The sequence below is a fragment of the Synchiropus splendidus genome, chromosome 9, assembly GCF_027744825.2.
Source record: "Synchiropus splendidus isolate RoL2022-P1 chromosome 9, RoL_Sspl_1.0, whole genome shotgun sequence".
NCBI classification, from domain to species: domain Eukaryota; kingdom Metazoa; phylum Chordata; class Actinopteri; order Syngnathiformes; family Callionymidae; genus Synchiropus; species Synchiropus splendidus.
The window spans coordinates 21,389,001-21,401,235 of record NC_071342.1 but is presented as its reverse complement, the minus strand read 5'-3'; the positions used below and the strand labels follow the sequence as shown (position 1 = coordinate 21,401,235).

Below are 12,235 nucleotides of genomic sequence, written 5' to 3'. Positions count from 1 at the left end.
GAAATCTTCGGACCCATCAGATAACCACATATGCCCCGACTCACATGGAGCGGCCAACGTCGTAGCGGTTTTGCCAGCACTGTAGCATTTCCTCGCAGGTCTGCAGGGCGGCCGCCGGACCCAGCACCACCTCCTCCAGCTTCACCTTGGTGAACAGCAAGCTGGATGCAAGAGACAGATTTGAATACGTTTAATGATTTGTTGTTAACATCACACAGGCATAAACGCTGACCTGAGATGCGTCTGTTTTGGGACCCATATGTAGTGTCAAGTGTACACTCAGCAAATTGACCTGAAGGAATGTTTGGACCCAAACCCACTCCTGTTGACACTGTTCACATTGGTCATGCGCAGCAAACATCATACGAGCGCATCGTTCATGACAGAGCTCTCCTGTTCATACATCATAACACGCTGCTGCTTGGTGGTCACCATGGTTACCAACCACAGATTTCAGACCACGTTTGGAGGTACAATGACAATGTTAACCAACATGAATAAGACTGTTTGACGTGCCGCTTACAAAAGCTCCGTTCCTTTTTGGTTTTGATTTTACTGACAGATTCTCCCGAGACAGCTGGATTTTTGAGAGAAGTGTGGGCCTGTTCACTGAGGCTGCCCCCGTGATCCGTCCACAGATATATGGACTTCTCTTTCTAGCATACTTACCTCATTGGTTATTTGATTTATTGCGTCCAAATTTTGTCTGGTACAATTTTAATAAAGCTTATTTCAATCTCCTCAAACGGATTGTATATACAGATAATACATTTGTACGGTACAACCATTTATACAACATGCCTTCATTATTGTTACATGACACACAATTCAGTCAATATTTCTTTTTACGTTATACAGAGATTGAAAAGGTAATTCTTGGTAAGTGCCCTGTATTCTACCTTATGTTATGTTTATTTATGTATTTATTATTGTTTTGAATCTCTCCAAATGCCATCACATGTTTTCTTTATATATATATATATATATATATATATATATATATATATATATATATATATATATATATATATACAGACATATACTGTATATTATTATATATACACTGAGGTTCAACATACTTACAGTCATATACAATTATAGAATAAGTAAAGGCGCAAGTCGTCCGTGTGTACATGTATGCTCTTGTCCGGTTGCTGGTCAGTTCCACTGATGCATGTGGTCTGAGGCAAACATGGATCAATAGAAAACAGAAAGGGGGTAAAGATAGTCATCACCAACATGCTTTGAGTGTGTGCGTGTAGTGGGCTGAAACGTGGATGAGTGGAGACCATAGAGTGTTTCCGCAAAGCCCTTTTAGTTGAAGACAACTGGTTAAGTGATGTGGGAGTCTCTGATGTGAACGTATGAGTGTGTGTGTGTGTGCGGTAATTGCCAGAAGGGGCTCTCAGAGGATGCAGTCTGTCATGGGCATCACTCATCCATGAGTGTGAAGGGGGAGAGAGAAAGGGAGACAGCGGCGTTCGTCACATTTGACGCCCGCCCGCCTAGCTGTCCGCTGCCTCCCTGTTGTTGAAGGCTCCTCCAATTATTCTGTACTCTGTCGGCATGTGTGCGCGCGTGTGTGTGTGTGTGTGTTGGCAGAGTGTGGACCGGGGAAATAGAGATTGGAGTGAGTGTGTGTTTAGATCAATAGCTGAGAGAGACGAGCTAGTGTCAGGGGAGAAAACTCTCAGTGAAATGTGCCTCGTTACCGCCTCATGGGTCACTGGACATTTGGGGGAAGAGTGTGTGTCTGTGTGTGTGCGAGCGTGTGTATAAGCCCTGTGAGGAGACTGTAGGACGGTTGGTTAAAAAGAGAGAGAGAGTGTGTGTGTGGGAGGAAGAAGGTTAGATTTTCTGATGTGTGGGTGACAAGTGCTGCCGAGGGACTGTGTGCAAGACGTCCACCTTCCAGTGGAAGTGTGTGTGTCTCCAGGCTCCTTATTACCAGTGTGGCAAAGCGTTTACAGGCGTGAAGTTATCCTAGCGTTAAAAGTGACAAGGTGTGTAAAGCACCGACGTCTCGCTGTGATCAGAGCTGGTTATTAAATTAGCCGCTTTGCCGCTCGGATAGAGAGACTTCCAAAAAGGACTTGTTATGTAATTAGTGTTACGATAGAACATGATTCAACCGCACACCCCTGTCGTGCTCTTTCGAATGGAACCTCGGAGACACGCAAACCCATCCGAGACTCCTATATCTCCACACGTTGCCTGGGAGGGGCACGAGTGGATACAAGGTGTCGCCCGCCTGGTTGAATTTGGCCACTACTTTGTAGCTCACAGGAAAGTTGTGAATGAAAACATTGATGGAAGCTCAATGACAAAGACCTCTGACTCAGGGTTCTTTTCTAAGGCCCTCACCAATGGAAGGGGATCATGATCCACCACACCCTTCCCAACAAGCAGCTGAGCTATGTGAACCCTCTCCACCCTCTTATGGGCTTGGGTAGCTTGGGTAGAGAGCCCTGGAAGGGGAGTGATACCATAATCACAAGTCTTGCTACGGCATATGGCAGCGATGGCCAAAAACCCTTCAATTTCCTTTGAGACTTGACATACGGTTCTTGAGTACAAACCTCCCACGGTTGTTGGGGTGCCCAGAAAAAAATATTTTCTTTCACATGAAAGCGAGAGAAACAACTTTAGGGAACAACAGGTCTTCGCCGAGCATCTCCTTGCCGACAGGGCTTCCTACCTGCATAACCACTGAGCACCTGAACCCTCTCCCCAGAGGGGAAATAAACATGTCTGTGTCATGTGCGTTTGGCAAGGCCTATTGGATAGAAGCTTGTTTGACACATTGATATAAGTCCCTCCCCAGGGTTTGGCAGTGGCGACCAACAACCAGCACATCCTTCAATAACAGCCCTGAAAATGCAAACACTAAAACAAAGGTATCCAGGTCAAAAGCAGTGGCAACGTTCTTCTTCATTTTGAGACAACGGAGAGTTGTTGTGTCTGTATCCCTGGTCTCCTGTGATGCATAATGAAGAGAAATAATCGCCGTCTGAAAAACAAACCCCGGCTGTTTCACTGTAAGTTTTCAGACAAGAAGCACGGTTACATCATAAGTGATGCAAGTCATGCGAGGAAAGTCTATTCCATCTTGCGTCTCAATCTCGGTTTCCCTCAGCGCCCTGGTTGCACGATTGATTTCATCAAGATTACAACAGTCAAAACTACACCTCCGATTACAAGACTGTCATTCCTCCTGAGAACGTGTAGCTGGGTGGAAGCGCTCGGCGGTGGCCAGCTCAGCGTGCCAGAGTAAACCCTGTATAAAAATAGCTAATAAAGCTCTGTTGAAAAAGTGGTACATCTACTGCATTAGTCATTCCGCACGCCCACTGATCAGCCAGTCCACACGCGTACACACACATACAGGCATGCCCATGTGCACATACTGTATGCATATATGCACACACTCGGTGCATACAGAGAGATTAAGGAGGGCTGTGCAGACAGCCCCGCTTTGTGTAACGGAGCATAAGCCAGCCCTGCCAACACACACAAGCACAGAAACACACTTGCTCCTGCAGCAACATCCCGTTAGATGAATGCAGAATCAAAGGCTGGGATTAATCATTCTCTTTAGTACAAACTGTGAGACTAGATCACCCTCTCTCTCCCGCACTCCCTCTCTCTCTCTCTCTCCCTCTCACTAACACACACCTCCCCCTCCTTTCCACCTCTCTCTTCTCTCCACTCAGCTCTCTCAATCTGGAGCAGAATCCCATTTCACATTGAAATGCAGGCCTGTTTACGGGGTGATTAAAATTTCAAAGAAAAGAGAGGAATGGAGACGGAGAGATGAAAAAGACGCCAGGCAAGAGGCGATGACGAGTGAGGGGAAGACAGAAGCTGAGGGGAGAGGATGTGGGAGAAAAGAGGAAGGAGAAATTGGGTATGCTACAGCAAGCTGACAGTTTGCTGTGGTGCAGGGAGGCAGCGGCTAACAAGGATCACACACATGCACGCACACGGCGACACACAAACATGCGTGAGCAAGATTACGATCGTGCACACACATACTTGCTCACCTCAAGACTTTCCTTTCACCAGTGCACTGTGACACACAAACATACATGTGCACGGTTTGAGCCACATGGACGCACAAACCTCTCAGCACACACACAAACACAGCTAGCTGTCGGAATGCCCAGCACCCTGCGAGCTTTGATCTGGGATGCTTGCTCACACATCCACAGCAAATGATATTCATCGAGCTAGTTACTGAGAAAACACACCCCCCTCTCTCACTTTCCGTCTCCATTTCTCAGTGTTGATCTCCCAGAATGATCTGTATTCAGGCCGGAAACCGAGTCGACAACTGAGCCTCAAACAACACAATGTTTACCCAGAACGTCATTCTCACAGCACCGCATCTGTACTTTTACCATGCCCATTTGCTGCTATTGCAGTGTGAGGCCAAGCAATATTGTGGATAGAGGAAGTCTGTTTATGACCTTATGAAATGTTGGCTGTTGCTGCTGCAGTTGGAACTTGTGTCACCGCTATCACCATCATTCTGTGCAAAACTATCATAGTCACCCGTGTGCCTCCACACAAAGACCATGCAACCAAAGACCCGGCTTGTTGGTATCGTCAGAGCTCATGCACAATGTTGTGCGGCTTCACACATCCCCCCAGAGAAGTGTATTCCTGCAGCTCAGTCGATCTGTTGTCCATCGCACACCATCTGCACATCGATAACACATGGGCTTTGAATTTGTGTTGCCATGTCATTGGAGTTCTTTACACAACGACTCAATGATTTGTGTGAGTCCTTAGTGCAGCTTCAGATGGTATGAAGCCACAATCCCACCTCTGACACCAGGAGTTTTGAACGGATGCAACTTTGCAAGGGGTTTATTATGAAATCTAAGTCACATGACTTAGCTTTCCTCGCCTCAAGCCTCCCTTCTGGATGTTCAATGGTTCTGACACATGGAGAGAAGAGATCACAATAGTTTACAGTAGAGGAGGCTGACTTGCAATGGCACAACCTATTGGAAATGTATGAGGCTTAGATAGTGTTTAAACAGCCATTTTCAAAACAGATACGCCAGCTCAGGTTGCCTCCCTCTTAAAGACCAAAAGTCTCACTTTGAATCTTTGTCTAGTTTGCCTGAACCCCCAGACTTCAAGAACCGTAAATGAATGCCAATGTCAGACACCAAGCACAGGATCCAAACCACAACACTCTCACACGTGAACCTTCATCTTCTTCAGGTCTGGCCAAAGGTACGGGGCTAGTACTCAGAAGTACTCCCCATCCCCATCGGGGGGGGTCTGTTACACACTCAGTTTTCTGCTCGCAAAAGTGTTTCTTAGGAATGTGACGGAAAAATAACGTCATGTTACATTCCCGTTTGTTATCGTTAAATAAATAATGGCAAACAGCTCGGAGGCGTTGAGTCAAAAATAATTTCCAAATGTCTGTTCTGCTGATTGTGTGCTTCTCTCTCTCTCTTTCTCTCACTCTCTCTTTCCTCCTGATGCTCCATAACAACAGTTTGGAAACAACAACTGATCTACCCGTATGACCTCATGGTTACCCGGGCGATGGGGAATCCTGGCACACAGCGAGGTCGGCTGAGCAGAGAAAAGAACTCTTAAATGGGTCAAAATAGTCAAGTGTCTCCACGGATGAGGTGTGTGTATGTCTACAGGAGAGCGGCCGCAGATTTCATCTCCCAATCGAACGTGCAGAGGCGAGCGGCAGCAGGGCTCACGCAATCATGATCCGAGAGTCTTTCCAGTCCGCCCACCCGGCTTCCTTCCTCCTGTCAGGCTCTCTGTCCTTCCTTCCGTTCGGCGTTTCATCAATTTTCTTGTTATTCCTTCAGTCTCCTCCCTGATGTCATAAGTACCCACAGGGACCAGGGAGGCCAACACTGACCCCACATGGCCGCGCGCAGAAGCGCCTCCTGTGCTGTGTAATAAAGAGTAAACACATCAGAGCGATGATGCAACATGCTTCCATATCAGTGCTAATGTGAAGTAAATCGCCTGGACGGTTATTGTTAGCACTTATGCAACAACAGCGCTTCCATTGCAAGAAGTCGTCTTGTTTTACACGTTTAAAAGATGGAATGGCTTCAGAGTCAGAACCAGGATGGATCATCTTTACCCCAAATCGCTCATCAGACACGCACCAGACACTTTCTGATCGCATCCACCAGAGCTGACAGATGACGCCAGAGATGTTCCCACAACGCACAGATTTGCCCTGCAGTCTCTTTGGAGGCTGGAAAGTAAGAAAAGCGATGTGCTTGTGGGACGACTCCATCCACTGATCAACTGTTTCCACTCATCTGCGGTCAGGTCATGTGGGCAGGAGTCCACGCAAATCAGCTTCTCCCCACAAACCTCCTCCAGCTCTTCTCAGAGAGTTGAGTGTTATCAGGAAAAGTGAAAAAACGTATCCCTCCAGCATGCCATGGGTCGGCCCCATGGCTTCCCCCTAACTGATCATGACTCAAACATCAAGTTATCTTGGCTTCATATATATATATATATATATATATATATATATATAATATATATATATATACAGTTATAATATCAGGATTTGTTAACAACTAATAGCAAAACGATCATTGGTCTTAGCTCTCAGATGCCATAATGTGAATGTTAACATTCAGTTCTCTTTGTACTATAGAAGTGCACACAAGCCACATGTATTCAGGCTCTTCTCCTGGATAAGGCGAAATGCAGAGATCCAACAAAGTTTCTGTAAGCCACTATGAGCGTAACGGAAATATCACCACTCCAAAATGTCGGTTGTAATGAGAGTAAAAAGATCAAAGAGATAGAAAACGTTGAAATGTTAGGAAGTCTTTTCTCTAACCACAGCTAAGACAAGGGGATCACAGTTCTCACAAAGTGTCAAAATAATTAATACATGACCAGAAAACACACAACAATAACAGTATGCAAAACTTTCATTAAACGTCTTTCAGCTGTGAAGCATTATAGTATGTATTCTAATGTTTACAACTATGCTAAAAAATGGAAATGCAACTGCAGGCCGATGGTTGAAGATCCAGAAGGGAACACAGGGGATTTGGATGAAAGACTGTGCGAGGGGCAAAGGTACCGCAATGCAGGCCTTCACTCAGCCACGACTAAATAAGGTGTCGAGTTTGTGTGAGTGTGCGCTGGGTCTCCAGTGCAGTGGAACTGAGACACCCAATCCCTCCAGAGATGACTGGTGTTAGTGCTGCACCTCTCGCAGGGGTGAATTACACACACACATTCAAAAGACTGCACTGAAAGGTACCCCCGAGAGGAAGCGCCGTCCTCAACCCACCTACGACTGTGTGGCATGTGTGAGTGGGAAGCTACAGTGGGTTTTTACTTGAAGTTGTCAGGGTGCTGGCTAAGGGCCAGTCCGAGGGTGTCCAGGGCTTGGCGGTGGTGTTTCTGGGCGCTGAGGAGAAGGGTCAGCAGGTGCAGCGAGTGCAAGTCCTCGGCATGGAGAGACAATGCCTCCTGCAGGGGATCCATGGCAGCTGAAACCTGGAAGAGGATTCAAGGAGTAATATTTGGAGTCCACTTTGCTATGCCATTACAGCGATTTACTTCATGTACCTGTCGAACTAGTGCCAGTTGGAGGGCCAGGTACATCCCTATCTGAGCGTCCATGGGATCTAAGGAGTGAGCTCTGTCAAGGCAGAGGCAAGAAAAATGATTTGAACATGGTTCATACTCAATTATTTTACTACATTTTAGGGATGTCAATTTATATTTCATGATGACAGAAGTTGTTGAGACAACTCAACAGGATAACACAGCCGTTTAGTGTAACAACAGCTGGCAGTTGAGATAACATTGGCATATCAAAGGAAATGCAAACTGTAGTTAACAAATTGCTGTTCACAAGGTCAAAATACTTTCCTAGTCGATAAATAAAAGAAAAATAATGGAAAACAAAGTGGAAAAAGTAGGAAATATAAATAAAAAAATGAATTTAAAAAACACTGTAATTGTTAATACATTCCTAACACATCATAATGCCTTTAAATACCTTCATAAAAGATGTTATGAATTTTCATAATAATGTATGGAAGTTAGGCCGAGGTTAGGAGTCGTGGACCTAACTTAATTAAGCTATAAGACTCAAGAACCCCAAACCCTTTTAAAACTTAAGAAACATTGTTAGAAGTGGCCATGCGTGATTATTAACATTAACAACCTTCTACTAAGCCTTATAAATTCATTGTGAAGTCTTATGAATGAACTAATAATGCGTAATAGAAGAGACCTTAACATAAAGTGTTGCCCAAAATGTCAAAAGTGACCAAAACAAAACGTTTAAAAATAGTCTTTAAAGTCTTAAAATAGTCTTAATAAGTCTTAATAAAGTCTTAAAATAGTCTTTAAAAATAAATAAATAAAAATAGTCTTTAAAAATAAATTAATGCAAATACATGTATTAAAATTTGACATTGGAAAAAAAAAATCTAAACAACTAATTTGAAAAAAAAAAAACCCCAGGTACTGTAGAAAAAATATCTAACAATCATAAATGATAGTTCAGATAATACAATTTGGACCGCTACAGTATATAAAACAAACATTAGATCAAGGTAAGAGGCAGCGCTTCTCTAAGACCCAGACATGCAGGCGTGCGTCACAGTAAAGCCATCACTGTCATGTCTAAATATTTACAGAAACGAGTACATGCAGCGGTCAATAAATGATTTCTAAAAATGAACAGAAGCAGAGGGCGTACTTGCTCAGCGCTCTCAGAGCTTTCTTGTTGAACTCGTCACGTTGTGCCCTCAAAGGAGCTGAAGAGAGAGAAGTAATATCTTGTTAAATCTTCCCATAACCTCAGAGAAGAGTCGCTGAAAAAATAATGCTCTAAATGAAAATAGAAATCCGCTGATGTTACGACATGCTCTATTAAATATCACTTCAGCAGAAAGTCAATATTATACATAATATATGAATGTTTTTTGCACTTTAAGATTATCCAATATCTAAAACACGTTCATAATCTGTTCCCTAAGAGGGGGCAGGAGGGGTGGGAGTCTCCCTCAGCTACTTATGGCGAGAGCCAGGGGAGAGTCCGGACAAGTCACCTGTCCATGACGGGACATGCATAGACAGACAACAACAACATACAAATACACATTTAGACTCATCTATGGACCATGTGTTTGAAATATGGGAAGAAACTTCATTCATTTTCTTGTCTTTACCATCAGAAGACTGCAAGCTGTAGCTCAGTCCCAGAGCCAGGAAGGCCCTGGGCAGGAACTCGCCAGCTTCCTCTCCCATGGACACGACACTCTGAGACAGACTCTCGGCCTCCTGCAACTAACAACGCAAACACGGCTGATAAGACTCCAAAAGACTGTTCCATATTTGCATTCTGTACACGGACTCTCTGTTTCTCCGTGACGATGTTATCTGAAGTGAGGGAAGACTGTTTATCAAGTGTGAAGGACAGCGAGGAGTTTGCTCAAGGACACAGACAACGCAGCAACAGACTGCAGGTGGTGTGTCTCTGTGCCGAGCTGCTCTGAGAAAGAGTGTGTCCCTCTGTATGGGGCGGGAGGAGGGGGCACAATACCTGTGAGTGCCTGGTGGTGCACCAGCAGGACCTTTCTTAGATTACACGAAAGTCAACCCAACGAAGAAAAGATCAGGAGGAAACTTGTAACTGTTGAATCACTGGAAAGAAGAAGATGCGGCACTAGGGAGACCACTTCGGCAGCCTGGACTTCAGAGTCCTCACTTTTCAGTTGGAACAGTGAACTGTGCCAACGATGGTTGAAGACTCCCTCAACCTATTTTAAATACTTAAAAACCTGCACTAAAAGAGCACGTATGTTGTTTCTATCTGTCGGGGTTTTGGTCACGACCCAGAGTTCACGGTCAGAGGTGAGACTCGGGACAAAATATGGATCAGAGACGCAGCAAGCGCATTGATCTGGACTGAGCTGTTGATTTGCTTAAAACTGTTTTAGAGCCAGATGTTTTCTAGGGTGCCGACAAACTGAACAGCACATGAAAATGAACGTCAGTTCCAAAACCTTCTGACGTCAGCAAAACCTGTGCTTCAGGAATTCGAGAAAGCGGCTTTGTTGTCCAGTTTGGCTGACGGTGCAGTCGGCGCTGACGTCACGGCCGTGGTCGGTCTCGTCGGTGGGCCTCGACACAGACAAAGGCACTGTACAAACACTGTTGCTGGCTGGGTAAACGTCCAGACCGTCCAGCTGATGTTGGCCCATTTATGTAATGCTCCACTGCGCTGTCGCCATAGTGTCCCATTGTGATTAAAGCTGTAAGCTCCTTAGTGCGTCCAGCCTGCCATGATCTAGAGCCCCCGACAGATGTGCTCTCTCCACCCGCCCTTGTTAGCTCCTCTTCTCTAATCTGACCCCTCTCTCTTTCTCACTACTGTCATCCACTCCCCCTCCCTGTCTTGCTACCCTCCGCTGCCATGATAACAAAAGCTTCTAGCTGCCCGAGTGACCGAGTGTCAAACATTAGTGCCACAGCAACTGTGTCCTTAAACCTAATGTAAACAAAGCTAGCGAAACAATGTTTATATCGCAAGGGATAAAGTGCTTTGGAAAAGCATCTCAATATCTAGGATTTAGCTTTTGTGTTGTGTTTGTAGCAATATTGTGGTGCTTCATTTGGCGGACAGGATCTTGGTCTAATAGTTTTCCAAGCCACAAATAAGTGATTGTACAAAAGAGGCCTGCAGAAATGTTATTCATGGCCGGAAATGGCCCCTGAGCCAGGCTTTGGACAAGAAGGGCTTGAAGCAAAAGCAGCCATGCGCACCTACACAGTCGACCGGGCAACAAGTGTGTCTGGGAAATTGAGTTCTGCTCGAGACTGGTCTGGTGTGAGCTGTGTCAGAGCGTCAGTGTGTGTTCACCCAGTGCAGTTGGCCGATGCAGATTTTAGCAGCCAAAAGTGGCAGCGAAGGGTCGTCTGGTCTCATCCTGGCACATTCTTTGAATACAGACACGGCAGCGACACCCTGGAGCACAAACACACACAAATGTCAATGACAAATTAGTGATTCATGTCCACACGGTTATCATGCAGAGTCAGGAGACACGGGTCGCCCGTGAGCAAGTGTATCAAGCGCACCACGAGCCTCTCCTGCAGAGTCCTAATAGACCCATTTAGCCGTCACTTAATACATGTGTGTCAATCATTAATGGAGCACACACACGCTGATTTAAATAGACGGGGATCTGACGACGCTGAGGCGCCGCCTTCTCCTTCTAGGGAGCAGCCTATTTCTAGAGCTCTCCATTGATCTGCAGTGTCACTTTATACTGTCACCCGGATCAATTTTGGAGTCACACACATGCGAGAGCGAGCCGGCGTGGCGGGGGCCGGGCTTCCGTGGCCGCTGCACAACGTTTGTGCGTTCATTGATGGTTATTTATTAGTGCCGCATCAGCAGTCAACAAAGACCGACGACTCTGGCGGCGGCTGCTTTGGTCTGACGATACATTTAAAAGTGTTGAGCGCCTGTTTCTGTGATGAATGGCTCACATCAGGAAGTCCAGTGCTTATCTGTGAACACTATTTGTTACACGGCTCGACAAGAGGGTGAAGAAGGAGCGCAGTGGTTGACAAGACAGAGGTATGGCAGAAGATGGATGTGCGCGGTGTGTGTGGTAAATAAGGAGCGATGAGCTCACCTTCCCCGCGGCCATGAGTGACAGTCCCAGCTGATGCCACAGGTGGAACTCGTTGAATGAAAACTTCATGGCTCGCTCCAAACACTGCAGAGCAAGAGGAAGCCAAAGATCAGGGAGATAAAATGGTTTTCAAAGAGCTCGTCTTATTGGCTGAGTGCGAGTCTCCACAACCCAAACACATGTCATAAAAGGTTTGTAATGGTTTGATTAAGGAGAGCACAGTGTGGACCGCCGCAGTGAAGGCACCGGGAGAAACAACCAGCTCTTTATTTATAGTCAGGAATAAAACACTTAATGGTTTTAGCTTTTAAAGGCCACACACAAGGTGATTTGTGACACTGAATGTGGCTCCGAGGCTTAATTTCAGTCGACAAACTGTCTTAAACTCTGCAGCCAGCGCTAAAAGCAGAACACAACTATCGAGTTCCCATCATAAATTGACTCTAATGAGTTTTTAACTTGAATGTGTTTTCAGCCAGTGAGCAAATCGCACCTGTGATTGGTTAGACTTTCAATTGATCCTCTTTCAGCAGGTCTATAAAGCT

The 12,235-nt window shown here is 45.5% G+C and overlaps 1 protein-coding gene across 5 annotated transcripts in view; it reads right to left on the bottom strand.

Annotated features, from left to right (window-relative positions):
- The window catches only part of ttc7a (tetratricopeptide repeat domain 7A), a 49,073-nt gene that overhangs the window by 21,289 nt on the left and 15,549 nt on the right, over window positions 1-12,235 (bottom strand). For all 5 annotated transcript variants that reach the window (XM_053874480.1, XM_053874481.1, XM_053874482.1 and 2 more), the window contains 7 exons: window positions 11,691-11,774; window positions 10,910-11,014; window positions 9,216-9,333; window positions 8,744-8,801; window positions 7,600-7,672; window positions 7,367-7,527; window positions 45-161 (listed from right to left, as the gene is read on the bottom strand). In XM_053874480.1, coding sequence (XP_053730455.1) covers window positions 45-161; window positions 7,367-7,527; window positions 7,600-7,672; window positions 8,744-8,801; window positions 9,216-9,333; window positions 10,910-11,014; window positions 11,691-11,774 — 716 coding nt within the window. The remainder of the gene's footprint in view (window positions 1-44; window positions 162-7,366; window positions 7,528-7,599; window positions 7,673-8,743; window positions 8,802-9,215; window positions 9,334-10,909; window positions 11,015-11,690; window positions 11,775-12,235) is intronic.